This window comes from Delphinapterus leucas, chromosome 21 (genome assembly GCF_059928025.1).
Source record: "Delphinapterus leucas isolate spDelLeu-1000000601 "Yukka" chromosome 21, BTC_Dleu_Yukka2, whole genome shotgun sequence".
Classification (NCBI taxonomy): Eukaryota; Metazoa; Chordata; class Mammalia; order Artiodactyla; family Monodontidae; genus Delphinapterus; species Delphinapterus leucas.
The window spans coordinates 20,910,486-20,927,500 of NC_143149.1; the positions used below are offsets into that span (position 1 = coordinate 20,910,486).

General features: G+C 42.6%; 1 protein-coding gene across 2 annotated transcripts in view; it reads left to right on the forward strand.

Annotated features, from left to right (window-relative positions):
- DLC1 (DLC1 Rho GTPase activating protein) overlaps window positions 1-17,015 on the forward strand; it is a 402,099-nt gene that overhangs the window by 343,180 nt on the left and 41,904 nt on the right. The window contains exon 1 of one of the 2 annotated variants that reach the window (XM_022571110.2): window positions 13,284-14,082. The exons of the other annotated variant lie outside the window; for it this stretch is intronic. Coding sequence (XP_022426818.2) covers window positions 14,046-14,082 — 37 coding nt within the window. The 5' untranslated portion in view covers window positions 13,284-14,045. Of the gene's footprint in view, window positions 1-13,283; window positions 14,083-17,015 lie in introns of those variants that run through there. 2 annotated transcript variants of the gene reach the window in all.

Here is a 17,015-nt window from a genome sequence, read left to right on the forward strand (position 1 = left end):
TATAATTTCTTCTTGAATCATGAGATATTTAGTAGTTTTTTAAATTATAAGTAAAAATATTTAAAATATATATTGACATTACTGATTTCTAACTTAATTGCATTTTGGCCAGAGAATGTGGCTGTCCTGGTTATCTATTTCTGTATAACAATGTATCCCAAGACAGGGGCATAGAATAACGGCAATCACTTATGCATTTTCCTCATGGATCTGGGAGTTGACTGGGCTCAGCTAGGCATTCCTCAGGGTCTGTCGGGCAGTTGCAGTCAGATGGTAGCTGGAATTAGGATCTCCATTCACATGACTGGTGCCTGGGCTGGGAAAACTCAAAACAGCTGTGGGCTGAAACAGCTGGATTTCCTCTGGCATCTCTCACTCTCTGGCCTTTCCATTTGGAGGCTCTAGGGACTCAGGGTAGCCAAACTTCTTATGTGGAAGACTCCAGAGGGAGCAACTGTCCAAGAAAAATTTGCTGAAGCTACATGACCTTCTCTAACCCACCTTGGAAGTAAAGCAGAAGCCCTTGTGCCACATTCTAGTCATTGAAGGTCACAAGAACTGCCTGGGTTCCAGGAGAGGAGACACTGATTCCATCATTTGATGAGAGGATTGCAAAAGATTTTGTGGCATGTTTTAAAACCACCACAGGAGTTGATATGATACCACTTCTTTAAAATGTGAGATTTGCATTATGGCTTAGTATTTATATGGTCAGTGGTTTTGTTTTGCTTGTTTGATCTTAATATTGCAGTGTTCAGAATGTATATGTTCTTATTGATGGGTACAGATATATCTATATGTAGTTATTAAAACTTTCTTATTTTACTTTTTTTTTTTTGTCTGCTCAACCTATCCAGAATAGGTTTCAAGTCTGTTGAAATCTCTCACCAATATGATATTTGTCAGTTTCTCCCTCTAATTCTACCAATATTTGCTTTGTAAATTTTGAGGTTATTTTATTAGAGGCACGCAACTTCAGAATCACTTTATTTTCCTCATTAAATGAGCTCTTTAGTGCTATGCAGTAACTCTTCACCATTTATAGTCCTTTTTGGATTAAAGCCTTTTATTTCTATTTATGTAGCTCCCCTAATTTTTTTTTTGCTTAGTATTTGGTTGGTATATTCTTTTCTATGCTTTTACTTTAAGCCTTTCCATGTCCCAAAATTTTTAATGTAGCTCAAATAAACAATATATAGCTGGATTTTTATTTTTAGGAGACCAGTGTAATCTATAAGTTTCAGCTTTTAAGTGGCAACTTGAGACCGTTTATATTTATTATTATTATTACTGATAAATACTGACATATTTGAACACATATGCCCCCTTATTTTGTGTTTTTCATTTGACCTGCTCTCTCCTATGTCTTTATGCTCTGCCTTTTTTTGCCTCAAAACATTTAAAAATCTTTGTTTTCATATTCCAGTTTTTCCCTATACTAATTTAGAAGTAATGGACCATTTCTAATCTAGAGATTGTTCTTGAAATTTTGCTACGCATACTCAGTAAATACACACAAGGACCTTAGAATACTCTACTCCAGTTATTCCTTCCTGACTTATTGTTGTCTCTAGAATTGTCTTTTTTTAAGATCCACAAATTAAACTTGTTATTATTAATAATAATATTTTTATTTTCCATAGAAGGGTTTTTTTCCCAGTTTACCTGCATTTTAGCATTTTCTTTGCTCTCCATTCTTTCTTGAATCTCAGATTTTAAGGTCATTTTCCTTTTTTTTTTTTTTTTTGCGGTACGCGGGCCTCTCCCTGTTGTGGCCTCTCCCGTTGCGGAGCAACAGGCTTTGGACGCGCAGGCTCAGCGGCTATGGCTCACGGGCCCAGCCGCTCCGCGGCATGTGGGATCTTCCTGGACCGGGGCACGAACCCGTGTCCCCTGCATCGGCAGGCTGACTCTCAACCACTGCGCCACCAGGGAAGCCCCCTCTTTTCTTTGAGTATATCTTTCCAAATCTCCATTAGTAAAGTTGTATTCGTTGTTAACTGCCTCTATTCTTATTTATCTGAAAATGTTTTTTATCTTCATTCTTAAAAGGTTGTTTTTCTGGGCACATACTTCAAAGTTAACTTCTCTCTCTCTTTCTCGCTGTGTGTTTCTCACCTTGAACATATTCCAGTGTTCTCTGACTTGCATTTTTGCTGTCATGAAGTATGCCATCAACCTAATTGCCATTTTCTGTAGGTGACCTCTCTTTTCTCTCAAGTGCTTTTAAGATTGCTTCTTCTTATACTATTCTGTAGGTTCACTAAATGGTGTCTGGGTGTGGATTTCTTTCTATTTATTCTGCTTGGTATACTGTGTGCCTCCTGTGCTTATGAATTCATGTCTTTCATCAGTCCTGAAAAATCCTCAGTCGCTATGAACTCAGACATTGCCTCTGTGCTCCATTCTCTATATTCACTTCTTCTGGGACACCAAAACACTTATGTGTGACCTTATCATTTGATATTCCATGTTCACCTAAAGCCTCTTTTATATTTTTTAATAGGCTTTATATTTTCCAGCAGATGTAGGGTCACAATAAAATTGAGAGGAAGGGGAAGAGATTTCTCATATAACTCCAACCCCTCCCCACATGTATAGCCTCCCCCTTTATCCACACCCTTCACCAGAGTGGTACCTTTATTGCAACTGACGAACCTACACTGACACATCATTATCACCCAGTGTCCATAGTTAACATTGGGGTTCACTCTCAGTGTTGTACATACCATGGGTTTAGACAAATGTTTGATGATATGTATCCACCATTATAGTATCAAACAGAGTAGTTTTATCGCCCTAAAAGTCTTCTATACTTCACCTGCTCATTCCTCCCTCCCTTCTATCCCCTGGCAACTACTGATCTTTTTACTGTTTTCATAGTTTTGCCTTTTCCAGAATGTAAAATAGTTGGGCTATAAAAGGGAAAAAACATGTTTGGGAGGTGGGAGAAGGAAGGTGAGAGAAGAAAAAGATAAGAAGAAAATACAACAAAATACCTTGCTCAGTTACTGAATGTTATGGGAAATGAAATTTATATTTAAGAGTACTATGCAAATAAAGAGTATTGTTACATACCAAACAGATTAGATAACGGCTCAGATGTAGCAGGTTGTAGTGCATAAAAACAAGACAGCCAGCACACGCATTGTCATCTTTTTATTTGTTTGGTAGTTGTTTTAAAACTGTTTGTGTCACTGTGAGGAAAGGCATGGGTCCAAAATATTCTATCAGTAATAGTTTGGGATGGTGGTTTTGTATTCTTTTATAATAATCACAATAGGTTTCTTGGAAGGGAGAATAACTTTAGAAGAGTGACTAAGTGTATGAAAAGTGGAAAATTACTCTTAGTGAAAAGTGTGAAAGAAATCACACAAATAGAAACATTCCATTTAAAACTCCGGGTGGGGGACTTCCCTGGTGGTCCAGTGGTAAAGAATCCGCCTTACAACGCAGGGGATGCGTGTTTGATCCCTGGTCAGGGAACTAAGATCCCACATGCCATGGGGCAATTAAGCCCACGCATCACAACTACTGATTTCGCGTTCCTCAACTAGAGAGCCTGTGTGTGCCACAAACTACAGCGCCCACGCACCCTGGAGCCCGTGTGCCGCAACATAAGATCCCACATACCTCAACGAAGATCCTGATTGCTGCAACTAAGACCCGACGCAGCCAAAAATAAAACTAAAGTAAAATAAATAAATAATAAATCTTAAAAAAAAATAAAAATAAAAATCTGGATGGGAAGATTAAAATCAAAATATGATTGGCAAATTAGAGCAATGACACAGAAGAAACGGAAAAGGAAGAGGTCGTTTTTAAGAAGGTCATTTGGGTGCAGTGCCTTGAAAGTCTACCAAACTAAACTGCATGGCCTGAATTTCATGAGCAAGTATAGGGACCACACCACATACCTCGTGAGGCCTCAGTGATAGTCAAGAGAGTTGTCCAAGAAAGAGAAAAGCTTTACTTCTGGATTTCCGAGAACAGGCAGGCGGATTCTTAACCATTGCTCCACCGGGGAAGTCCCAGAAATTATCATTCTAATTTTTTTAAATTAGAGAAACCAGCTCTCATGGGAAAAGAGTTCTAACACAGCAGATGCAGCCCTGGGATTTGCATCTCAGTCTGCTCAGTGGGGCACCACCTCAGTCTGCTCAGTGGGGCACCATGTTCTGTTTTGTTATTATTATTATTTTATTTTATTTTTGTGGTACGCGGGCCTCTCACTGCCGTGGCCTCTCCCGTTGCAGAGCACAGGCTCCGGACGCGCAGGCTCAGTGGCCATGGCTCACGGGGCCAGCCGCTCTGCGGCATGTGGGATCCTTCCGGACCGGGGCACGAACCCATGTCCTCTGCATCGGCAGGCGGACTCCCGACCACTGCGCCACCAGGGAAGCCCACCGTGTTCTGTTTTGAATTGGTATGAGGCATGGTGGCCGACAGAGTGGATGCTTCTTCCTTTCCACCATTTTTTTTAATTAGTAGAGTTTTTGAAGGTTGGATATGTTAGAGCCCTATACAAGGAAATGAATGTGAATATAAGTTCAGGTTTACACTGTAAATCAGGACAAACGAGAACCTATAGATGGCTGAGGGGACCGGAGAGAACATCTGGTCCAATCCCCTCATTTTACGTTCTAGGAAAGGCGAGACCTGAAATCCTGCTCCAAGCTCACATAGTTTGACTTTAAAGCCCTGGTCATGATTATCATAGCAGAGGGACCCAGATTCAAGTCCTTGCTTCCTCAGTTATTAGCAGTGTGAAATCAAGCAAGCTACTAAGTAACCTCTCTGAGTTAAATACCTTACCTGTGATAATGTTTACCTCCAAATTATATTATGTCTTCAATCTAAAATCCTTAGCTAAATGATCCAGTATCCTTGTTTTGTCATATAAATTATATCTATTTTTATTTATATGTAATAAAGTATAATACTGATATATCATATATATCTAATATATCTAATTTTAAAAATAAACCAAGGAACAAGCGATATTATTATGTGAGCAACTCAAGGTCACTGACAGTATGTGTGACCAGGTCAGGAACATGATTTATATCAGCATTCTTTCTTCTACACATGCATGGACTTACGGACCCTCAAAGATTCATTTTTCTAACTCAGACCCGGAAAACTCAGTTATGAAATTTACCTTTATTATACGTTTGTTTTGTCAACCCATCAAAAAGATAACAATAATCAGCACAGAAGTAGCTGTGAGTCCAACAGTAGAATATTTGTACAGGAGAGCCAAGCTACTCTGTCTTCTGATAAATCTTCAATCGCCAGTCTTTCACACTTCATGATTCTTATTGCCAGGGCTATTTTTAAAATGTCTAAGTTGGTGCCTTGCAGTTCCCCCCAGTACGGCTTAATTCAGCTGAATCCATGAGAGGTAATTGACTGAATTAGTTATTCATGAAAAGCCAAGCTTGACAACTTACTGTGGCTTCATTCTCCTGTTGGCCATTAAAGTAAGTTGATGATCTGAAGCTGTGTAGGGGTTTCCAGAAATAACACTATAATGGCCAACATGCTGTATTAGCAGCTGAGAAAGAGAATTGTTTATTATTTTTCAGGCAGTTGCCCAAACCCATGCCATAGTATTTTTATTTTAGGACCCAATCTGCTATGAAGAAAAGCAACACATTACAACTCAAGTGAACACAAAACATCTCCTTAGTAAAAACAAACTCATGAGTGATTTCACACAGATTTTCAAAACTATGGAAACTCAATGCCCCTAGGTCTCCAACTTTTACACTGACCCTGCCAGCCTTTTGCAATCTTTACGGAGGGCTTACTCTATATACGGCACCTGTATGTGATGCCAGAGTAGATAGAAAAATCAAATAAGACACCTAGAATATTTCTTTGAGTAAATAATGAAACCTATAACTAAAGCAAAAAATCCTACCTGTTAAGTGACCTTGTTTTGCAAATTGATTTTTTGTCTTAGCATTTTTGGCTTCAAACCACATAGAGAAAACTACCGAGTTAATCATTAAAAAAAACAAATAAGATCTTTGAATTTTGTTTGAATCTTGTTAATTTTTTAATATCATAAATAAACAAGCTTAAAAGGCAGATAACAAACTAGTAAAAATATTTTTATAATAAATGACAAATGGTTAATATTGCTAAGAAAAGACAAAATGCTTCATCAAAAAAATGTTATGAGATTAAATAGGCAAATCCTAAAATCACCACTGGTTAATAAATATGAAAATACTCAACCAGTATAACAAAAGGAATGGACACAAAAGGACAAATACTGTATGATTCCAGTTATATGAGATACATAGAATAGTTAAATTCCTAGAGACAGCAAGAAGAACAGTGGTTACCAGGGGCTGGGGAAGAGAAGAATGGGGAATTATTATTAAATAGAAACAGAGCTTCAGCTGGGGAAGATGAAAAAGTTTTGGAGATGGATAGTGGTGATAGCTACACGATGGTATAAATGTACTTAATGCCATTGAAATGTACACATAAAAATGATTAAAATAAATTTATCCCATTTAGTATTCAAACATAGACTTAAACAATAATGAGATAATATATTTTTGCTTATTAAATTAGCAAAAGAAATGGAAATTATAATGCTGGCAATACTTAACATGAAGAGAAATAGGTACATTCAAACACTGGTAAAAATGTAAAATAGGTAATTACTTTCTAGTTCAGAAATATATATCAAATGTCCTAATACCCTTTGACCTCTTAAGTCAAAGTAAGTGAATTTGCCTAAGGAAATTATCATTCTTTTTTTTTTAATTTCTTTTTAAAATGTATTTATTTTTGGCTGTGTTGGGTCTTCGCTGCTGCGCGCGGGCTTTCTCTAGTTGCAGTGAGCGGGTGCTACTCTTTGTTGCGTTGCACAGGCTTCTTATTGTGGTGGCTTCTCTTGCTGCAGAACACGGGCTCTAGGCACGCAGGCTTCAGTAGTTGTGGCACACGGGCTTCAGTAGTTGTGGCGTGCAGGCTCAGTAGTTGTGGCACACGTGCTTAGTTGCTCTACGGCATGTGGGATCTTCCTGGAACAGGGCTTGAACCCGTGTTCCCTGCATTGGCAGGCGGATTCTTAACCACTGCGCCACCTGGGAAGTCCCGGAAATTACCTTTCTTGCTCTTTAAAATTTATTATACAAGGATGTTCACTAAAGGAAAAATGGTGAAAAATTTAAAGTTCAACATTTAACTTATTTGTTGCGTATCCATAAGAAGGTATCTGAAGCACTATAAAAACCTCTATTCTTCAATACAGCAATATTTTAAGTGCAATAAAATATTACAAACAATATATTCTATGATCCCAATGCTGTACAATAAAAGTATCTGTCCTAAAAAACGGACTGAGGGCTTCCCTGGTGACGCAGTGGTTAAGAATCCTCCTACCAATGCAGGGGACACGGATTCGAGCCCTGGTCTGGTAAGATCCCACATGCTGCTGGAGCAACTAAGCCCGTGCGCCACAGCTACTGAGCCTGCGTTCTAGAGCCGGCGAGCCACAACTACTGAGCCTGCGTGCCACAACTACTAAAGCCCGCGTGCCTAGAGACCGTGCTCCACAACGAGAAAAAAGCCACTGCAATGAGAAGCCCGCGCGCCGCAATAAAGAGTAGCCCCCGCTTGCCACAACTAGAGAAAGCCCGTGTGCAGCAACGAAGACCCAACGCAGCCAAAAATAAATAAATAAATTTATTTATTTACTTTTTAAAAAAAGACTGAGAAGAGAGACATAAAAATGTAAATCATCTGCAGTTGTCTCTGGTAGTGTGATTATGAGTTTTGTTTCTTTCTTTATATTTTCCCTACTTCCTAAACTTTTTAACAATAAATATTTTATAATCATAAAAGTTAAATAATAAGAAAGCAAAATATTAAATATTATTAGTTCTTATAAAATAATGTTGTCCATCCTCAGCTTTCAATAAATTATGTGCTACAGACTAAAAAAAAAAAACTGTACAATTGAGGATAATGTCAGAATAAACAAAGAATCAAAAGCATGCCATTAAAATTGACTAATTCAGTGGGAAAGTAGCCCAGTTTCTTTTGTGGATTCAAAAAGGATCGCGATTTTTACTTTTCTCTGACCTGACATTTGTGTTGTCAGAAGCCACTTGAAAGACTCAGAGCAGTCCTTGGTGAAGCTCAGATGGCAGTTGGAGGTGGCAGAGGCACTGACTAGGTGTCCTGGGGTCCCTTCTCTTTCATTTTGAGCTGTGAAGCCTTGGGCTGATCAGCTATCTAAGCTATTAAATGAAATACCTTTCAAAGGAGATTCTACTGTAAATATTGCAATTATCTCAGGAAAGCATGCCCACTGATTTACCAAATCAGGATTATGTCCGACCCACCAGTGAACTATGACAGAACTGTATCTATTTCTACTTTCTACCTAAGAGCTTTCTTCTCCAAGCCCTCTTTTTATATTCTTTTTTTTTGTCATTTGCCGAAGTTTTTTTTTTTTAATTGAGATATAATTGACATATAACATTACATTCGTTTCAGGTGTAAAACGTAACGATTCAATATATGTATATATTGCAAAATGATCACCACAGTAAGTCTAGAATAAGTCTAATTAACATCCATCACCACACATCATTGCAAAAAATTTTCTTTCTTATGGTTAGAGCTTTTAAGATCTACCCTCTTAGCAACTTTCAAATATGCAATACGGTGTTATTAACTATAGTTACTATGCTCTACATGACATCCCAGGATTTATTTATTCCTGTTCAATTTTGTTTCATCAGCACACTGCCTTTCTAGGATTTAATAAATTGTTGTTGAATGATAAAAGTTCTGTGCCAGGCTAGATCGTATTTGGGGCTTAAGTGATTATTCAGAAAGTAGATTTATATCACATTTATGCAGGAACAAGGGACTCCCCGCTCTGAACTAAAACTATCACTGACAGATTAAGTTAACCTTCCCCATATTTTTAACTTCACTTGTTCAAAAGATGTAGTCAAAAAAAGGTCTGACTGAATAAGAGAGCTATTCTAGGTAGAATTAAAAGAAGGCTAATTTATCTCACCTCCTAAACCCTTGCTTTTTCTCCTCTTTCACCATCCTACACCCCTGGCATCTGGGTTTCAGATATTTTTGAAAAGGCTAAATACCAGGGTAGATGGTGGGGAAAGAACCCAGACTTGGTTCATGGAAGCTTAACCATAAATGAATGTTTTAAGCACAACCATTAAATTTCAAATTTAATTATTTCTCTGAATTGGATACTGTTTACAAATTATTTTAACAACTTTCTACTATTTGTCATATTTCCTTCGAACATTACAAATAAAAACTATTTTCTGCACTCATTTCACAATGCTCCATTGAACACAAATTATATTACATTTTCCAAGCATCAGCCTTTTAGTTCCTATGGGAGAGAAATAAATTTCCAAAGAGATTGCTTGGCTCCTATCACTAGAGCAGAGGTTTAAACTAGTTGCCCCAGGGCTAAATGAAGCCCAAAGTTGAAATTACTTGGCATGTGTTTCAATTTTTTTTTAATTAGTGCCAGCATCTAAAAACTGGGACGTGTGGTATAAAAATTTAGAAATCTATGGACTCTTGAAAAACAATCTCTAAACCCAGAACAATGGGTTGCTGTGTTAACACAGCCAACAACCAAGTGAGCCTGAGTGGCAGTGCTTCTTGGAGGGCTTCTGGGTTCCTCACTTTTCACCATCCCACTGTGACTTGCTTCCCTCGCCAGCATTACCTGCCTGAGTGCCTGTAGACACCTAAGTTTTATTCTTTTTTCTTTAATGGAAAAAATGTGGGAAAAAATGTAAGAGGACAAATGCCCTTGGACAATATCAATGATATCTAATAGTAATCATTAAAATAGAGTAGGAACCAGAGAGTAGCCCACTTAGCCACCCAGCCTTCTGTCATGCAGCTTAGGAGTTCGCTCTGTGATTTTTGTGGCCTTGGTAATACAACACTTGAATGTGGAAACATCCATGTAGATGACAGGGCACAGCTATCCCTGTGAATAGCTTCCTGAAACTGATGCTCCAACTGAGGACAGCATGGCAGGAAGTGAACAGCAGCAGCGCAGGTCCTCATGTCAAAGCTTTTTCTGTTGTTTGTTTTAACCTCCATTGAGAGCAAATACTTAACAGCAGCAACAACGGTAGCAACAAAACTTGGTGTAATTTGTGACAGCTTTTTATTCTCATGTATTGAAGGGGTACCAGAAGACCATATATACTGCAGGCTGGGAAATGTGCTACATTAATCTCTGCCTCTTACAGTCCAGTGTTTCAATACCCAAATCTCATGTCATGCATCAGCTAACAAACCCAGTCTAATGGCATCTTCCAATGACAGACAAATGACACCATGGGTGATGAGTTGAAGGTTACGTGGAGAGGAAGGACTCTGCTCTGTCCTGGGGACCCTCTTTCATCTGGAAAGGACCACTGTTTAACTCTTAATGACTTTTCACTTCTTCCTTCCCCCAGTTTGTAAAGGCTCCTCAGATTCACAAAGGTCGAAGTCAAGGTCTTGTTTTGTTTTCATCTTCTCCTAGATGATTATTTAAATACTAATTGCATGGCTTAGTTTGATGTGCACACTTAGTAATATATAATAATAATGTCTAGCCTTGTCGAGTGCTTATTATGTGCCAAGCACTAATGTTCATGAGCTTTTTCAATCCTCATTAAAAACCTCATGAGATATGCACTGTTTAAACCTCTTTTTTCAAAGATGAAGAAACCGAAGTTTGGGAGGCTAAATAATATACTCATCACACAGCTGATAAGTGGCCTGTTCCAAAAGTCCTGCTTTCAACCATATTCTACAAGTGTAGCAGTTTTCAAAATGTAGCATGTCCATTTCTAACAGGAGTAAGAATTTAAAAAATAAAATTTGGGATTTGGCCCAGGTCACAGGCTGTGTCAATAAACCAAAGAATGGAAGAAAATGATGAGATTCAGGGAAGGTCAAATGCAGACCAATGCATCACCAAGGAAAATGTGTCGGGAATTATTAATACTACTAGGTGATGAGCAATCCATATCTCACAAACCTCCAGAGAGAGGGAATGAAATGAGAGAAGATCCAGAGGAGACAACATCAGTGATCAAGGAAAAAGGAATGAGGTTTGAACAAGAAGAGACAAAAAGATTAGCAGGTTCTATTCTGGAAAGATGAATACTTAGTGGCAGGTGGTACATCAATATTGCACAGACTCCTAGAAACCCAATTCACTTAAAACACAACTTCAGGGCTTCCCCGGTGGCGCAGTGGTTGAGAGTCCGCCTGCCAATGCAGGGGACACGGGTTCGTGCCCCGGTCCGGGAAGATCCCACATGCCGCAGAGCAGCTGGGCCTGTGAGCCATGGCCGCTGAGCCTGCGCGTCCGGAGCCTGTGCTTCGCAGCGGGAGAGGCCACAACAGTGAGAGGCCCGCATACCGCAAAAAAAAAAAACACAACTTCACCCAGCTAATAATACATATTAAGAATTTATTCTGAGAATTGATATGCTTTGGAGGAGATGCTTAGAATATCTATAACTTTGAGGTTTGGATTGTTAATAAATAAGGGAAGTTAGTGTATAAGAGAAGTTTAGGTGGTATACTCCTATTTCCTAAGTTCGAAGTACGCACTGCAGCCTGAATGAAGATTTCAAAATGCAAATCTGATCCTGGGATGCCTTCTTCCTTTACAGTGGCTTCTCACTGTTTATTGCTGTTAAGGATTTTTAAAACTCCTCAACACAGTCATGCAGGGAATTGAAAGTTCTTGCCTTTACTTTTCCAGTATCCCCTGAATCACATTCCCCCTTGCTGGCAACTGTGGGTGTTTTTTTTTGTTTGTTTTGTTTTGTTTTGCGGTACGCGGGCCTCTCACTGTTGTGGCCTCTCCCGTTGCAGAGCACAGGCTCCGGACGCGCAGGCTCAGCGGCCATGGCTCATGGGCCCAGCCGCTCCGCGGCATGTGGGATCTTCCCGGACTGGGGCACGAACCCATGTCCCCTGCATCGGCAGGCGGACTCTCAACCACTGTGCCACCAGGGAAGCCCACTGTGGGTGTTTTGACAGTTCCTCCAGCTTACGAGTTTCAGAGGGAAGCTCCCTCTTCTTGTCTTTCTGGGTCAGGTCAGGTCCCCACTTCCTGGGGCCCTCACAGCACCTCTTTTTCACAAGCCCCTGTTGCTTCCTCAGCAGATTAAACTCTGAGCAGGCAGAGGTGGGCCTGCCCTTGCTTATTTTGGTGTCCCCAGCAGTTCTAAGTAGGTAAAAGCCCTGGAAATACCTGTGAAGTAAAGGAAGCCCTTGCCCTCCAGAGATGCCACTCTTCAGAGCCCAATTCTGGTTTGGGTAAATTAGGAAGTCAGTGGTGAAATGAGTGTTTTTATTTTGTTTTTGAAAAAATGGGGTGGAAAAGAGTCTTGCATATGTCAACTAAGACACAGCTATGAAATCAATACATTTTAAACTATAATCAAGAGACTAAATTCTCCCATTTGTATTTAACCCCACTTAAAAAGACTCTGCTCCAAGCTTCCATATCCCCTACCCTTTATATATCTCCATCTAAGACACTATATATATTTCATTTATTTGTTTATTGTGCATCTTCCCCACTAGGAAGTAAACTCCAGAAGGGAAGGGATGTTTATATTTTTTGTTCCCTGCTATATCTCCAGAGCCTAGAACAGTGTTTGGCACACAGTAAATAAATGCTCTGGATATATTTGTTGAATGAATGAGTTTAGGTTAGTAGTTTTCTTTGCGCAGCGGTAATAGGCAGAAAGCATCAATTAGCCCCAAAGGAAATTTTCATGCAATCCTGGTCTGAGTTTTTAAAAATCTTACAAAGATTATAGTCAATTGTGATCTTTTAAAATGAGGCTTCCTTTTATATCAGGGGTCCTCAAATTAAAGTGCACCAGAATCACCTGAGGGCTTGTAAAAAATGCAGGTTCTCAACATCAGAGATTCTAATTCTGCAGTCTAGAGTCCACTCAACCAGTTCCAGGAGCTGCACTGGGTTGTGGCCCAAGGGCCTTGGTTTGGAAAACACTGGTTCTGACTGCACACTGCAGAGTCAGCACGTGCTGAGTATAAGTTGTCCCTCTCTACCACAGTGTCAGTTATTTACTTTTGCTCTGTACCCCTGTGCACCTTAGCAATGAATGATGAATGTCCCAGGGACAGGTCCTCTTCTCCCCATTTTACACATGGTGAAACACTGACTCACCCCTACCTCCCCACTTCGCCTCCGTTCCCAGGAATTTATGCGGTTCCCATCAGGAGGAAAGGCAGAATAACAGAGGTTAAAAAAAAAAAAAAGTGTGCAAAGCTACCAAGAAAAAGATGAGGGGGAAAGTGCGTGGTGTCCCAGCGTGGAGCCCAGACCTCCCCAGCAAGTAAATGCTTTCTGGGTCCAGCCTTTGTCTTGCCAATAGTTGGGAGAATTTTAGGGGCTTCCCCCGGCAGACTCGCAGGCCGGAGGAAAGCATTCCAGACCCTGGCGGAGGAGGAGCGGGGCCACGGAACTGCCTGAGGCGGCGGCGGGCAAGCCGGGCCGCAGGGAGGAGGGGAGGGGAGGTGTCTGAACTCGAGGTGGGGCGGGGCCGGGAGAGCGGGGTGGGGCCTGAGGCCTGAGAGAGGCTGCTGCTGGCTACCCTGGCAGCGGGGAGGCGACGCGCAGGGCCTGGTCCCTCCACTCAGGGGTGGGCGCTGCGGGAGGGCGCGGCCGGTTGGCTACGCGGGAGGCAGAGCGCTCCAGCGGCTAGTGCGAGGGCGCTTCGCTCTGGTCCTGGCCATGGCCGTACTCCCGGGAAGCCAGCGCTCCCGGGCTCCTCGCCCAGCTCCCTGAGCGCTCTCCCTTTTCGATCTCGGGCAGACACCAAGTTCTTTCCGGAGTGGCGAGTAAGGATGCGCTGAGGACCGCTGGGTCGCGCGTCTCGGGTGCCGCCGTGGGTCCGGGCGCCGGAGCCGAGCTGCGTGGGGCTGCCTCGATTTCCCCACTGCGCGCCCGCCGTCCCCCGCCGCACTTGATGTGCAGAGAGAAGCCGGACACCATGATCCTAACACGTAAGCTAGACTTGTGCCTTGCCGTCAGGCCGGCCGCAAGAGCCAGCTGCGGAGGGGACCCGCCGCGGAGGAAATGTCACCCTGCCTTGTCAAGTCGGTGCCTGACGTTCTGTGCTTTTGCAGCGCTTTCCGAGGAGGCTCGGAACCGAGTCGCCCGAGTTTCTTGGAGTGGAGGAGGTGGAGTGTGGGGAAAACAAGGGTCGTAGTTCGGGGAGGGAGGTCTTAATCTCGGGTAATGCCCCCTGGGGGCCGCGGGCTGGCACGCCCGGTGGGCTCCGGGAAGGGCTGCGGGCTGGAAGGCGACCGTGACTGATGAAGTGAAACCCACAATAACTTCCCGCCCGGGCTGGGGGCGCAGGGCCGGTCCGGGGTCGCAGGACCCGTTGGCTTCCTGCCCAGCTGCGCTGGCGGCCCTTCTGTTCTTTTCTAAGTCCCAGGCGGTGGCCTCTGGCTCTGAGGGTCGCGGCGCGATCTTCTTTCTACTCTCTTCCCTTCGAGGACCGTTCCGGGCTCGGTACTTGCTGTCCTTCACCATACAAGTCCAAAATCAACGTTGACTCTCTTGAGAATCTTATTTAGGGATGTTTAGACCGTAGTGACCCTTGGAAAGTTTTCTTTTTAACTACTTTAAAGTAAATTCACCAAAATATTGTTTTAATTTCCAGCCGTCTTTGTTCAAGTATTTTAGACGCTGGAAAATAACTCAGGCTTAGCCAGGAAAGTCTCACTTTGGTGGCTGCCGGCCTCTGGAGAATGTTGGAGGTGTTTAGCCAGTCCAACATGTGGGGCGCCTGCTGGAAGGCTATGCCTTCACGTGCTGGGGCGTTGGATTGGGTTTCCTAAAATGCCCCATGGAGACGCCCACGCCCTTGGCTCCGGAGGAGGCGCCCGCGCGCCGAGAGTCGCGGGGCCGGCGAAAGGAAGGAAGCGCACCGCGCGATCCGGCTTTTTCCGTAGCGAGGCGACGGCCTTTTGGACTCCTACCCCCCTCTGTGTCCCTGTCCCCACCTCCAGCGTCGCGGGCCGAGCCTTTGATCCTTCGAGAGGAGTTACACCTCTGGCCACGGCAAACCGACGCCGCCACGTGTAACTTACTGTCTCCGCGCTACTTCCCCAGCGCACAGCCCCTGTCTCGAGGGGAGTCAGAGCGAGCCCGGAGTGAGGCCGGCGGGGTGGGAATCCTGGGTCTGCAGCCTGCTTGCTGCGCGAATCTGGGAATTGACAGGACCTCTCTGTACCTCCTTCATCTGCAACATGGGGGTAATAACTGTGTTTACTGCGTGGGGAGGTGTTGAGGATCAAACGAGCTAATACAAGGGCTTAGCCCAGTGTCTGGGACTGATGTTCAGTACCCAATTTATGCTAATTAGTGTAGAAGTAAACCCCTGCATATAGTCATTAATCTGTACTGTGGAGAAGAAAACCTTTCCTCATGCTTGCGTTGACGAGTCATTTTACACTCAACTTGGTTAGCAAATGGGTACATTCTTAGGATTCAGAAGCTGCCTCAGTGATTGCCGGTGAGATGGAGGAATGCAGTCCAGGCAGAGCCATCCGTTATGCAAAGATGCGTGAAGGCGGAATATATGACGCATTTGGATGGAAAAAAATCACAGCTATGGAGAAGGCAGAATACTGAGTCTCAAATTACTTTTTTTTTTGCAAAACTCTGTTTGCTGAAGGGATGAGGGAAAATAATAGCCCAGCAGAACTCTGGATGTAAATCTATCAGCAGCTCCAAGAGGTTGACTAATTCAGCATCCATCTGGACTGCAGGCTGGTCCTCCGCAGAGATAATTTGCTGAGCATAAGTGTGGAATTAATGGAGGCACCCAGTGCCATCTTGGCTTGCAGCCTGCAGCAGATGGTCCGAAGGGTGCCCCGTAAGTCAACAGCCCCCCTAATAGAACTAAAGTCCTGGGAAATGAGTGTCAAATAGTTAGCAGATGTGCATTCAGACGTTATTTCGAGACGTTTTCTGAGAAAATGTTGGCGATTGTGTGTATTAATTTTTATTGTGGCCTGCCAGATTTACAGCGTGGTCCAATCCTAGGTGCATATTTTTTTCATTAGCACTACTGTTCAGAGTTTAAAATGAAGCACAGCAGACTTTCTCTCCCAGCTGTTTTTAAAAGTTTGCTTTTGACAAAACCAGATTTTATTTTATTTCAAGCCACCTTACACCAGGGGGCCGCAACCCCGGGCCCGCGGACCCATACCAGTCCGTGGCCTGTTAGGAACCTGGCCGCACAGCAGGAGGTGAGTGGTTGGGGAGCCGAGCGAAGCTGCGTCTGCTTCCGCCCATCGCTCCTCATCACTCGCGTTACTGCCGGAACCATCCCCCCACCCCGGTCTGTGGAAAAATTGCCTTCCACGAAACCGGTCGTGGTGCCAAAACGGTTGGGGACCGCTGCCTTACACCAAACTTAATGGAAGCTCAAGAAAGGGGGCTGACTTGGTTTCCCTACTCCACAGAATGAGATTAAGTAGCTTCCAACTTGATCTTTCCCAAGAGTGGATGAGAAACGTCATTTCAGTGACTTACTTATGTATTAACTTCCTAATTGTGGATCTTATGAGAAACACCATTTACCTCCTTAAAGAATGAAAATGTTACACTGTTAAGCAATTAACTATGGCTAAGTGAAGGCGGTGTTCCAAGTTTTAATACACTGGACTAATCAAAGGATTTTCCTATAGTTATGGAGCAAAGGTTCTGAGAGACCGGATGCCCCTTTAAAGCTAAAGACTTTTTTTCTTTATTTTGTTATTGTTCTATATTGTAGTTCAAAAACCAAAGACCAAGCGAAGTTTAAGGGTGTTTTTACATTAAAGGGGGATGTTTGGTTGCTTCTGGAAAATATACCAGATTAATAGAAAAGCTTGTTATGATTAAACAATTTATCCCTGTGAAGTGGGTGAAAAATGTAGAT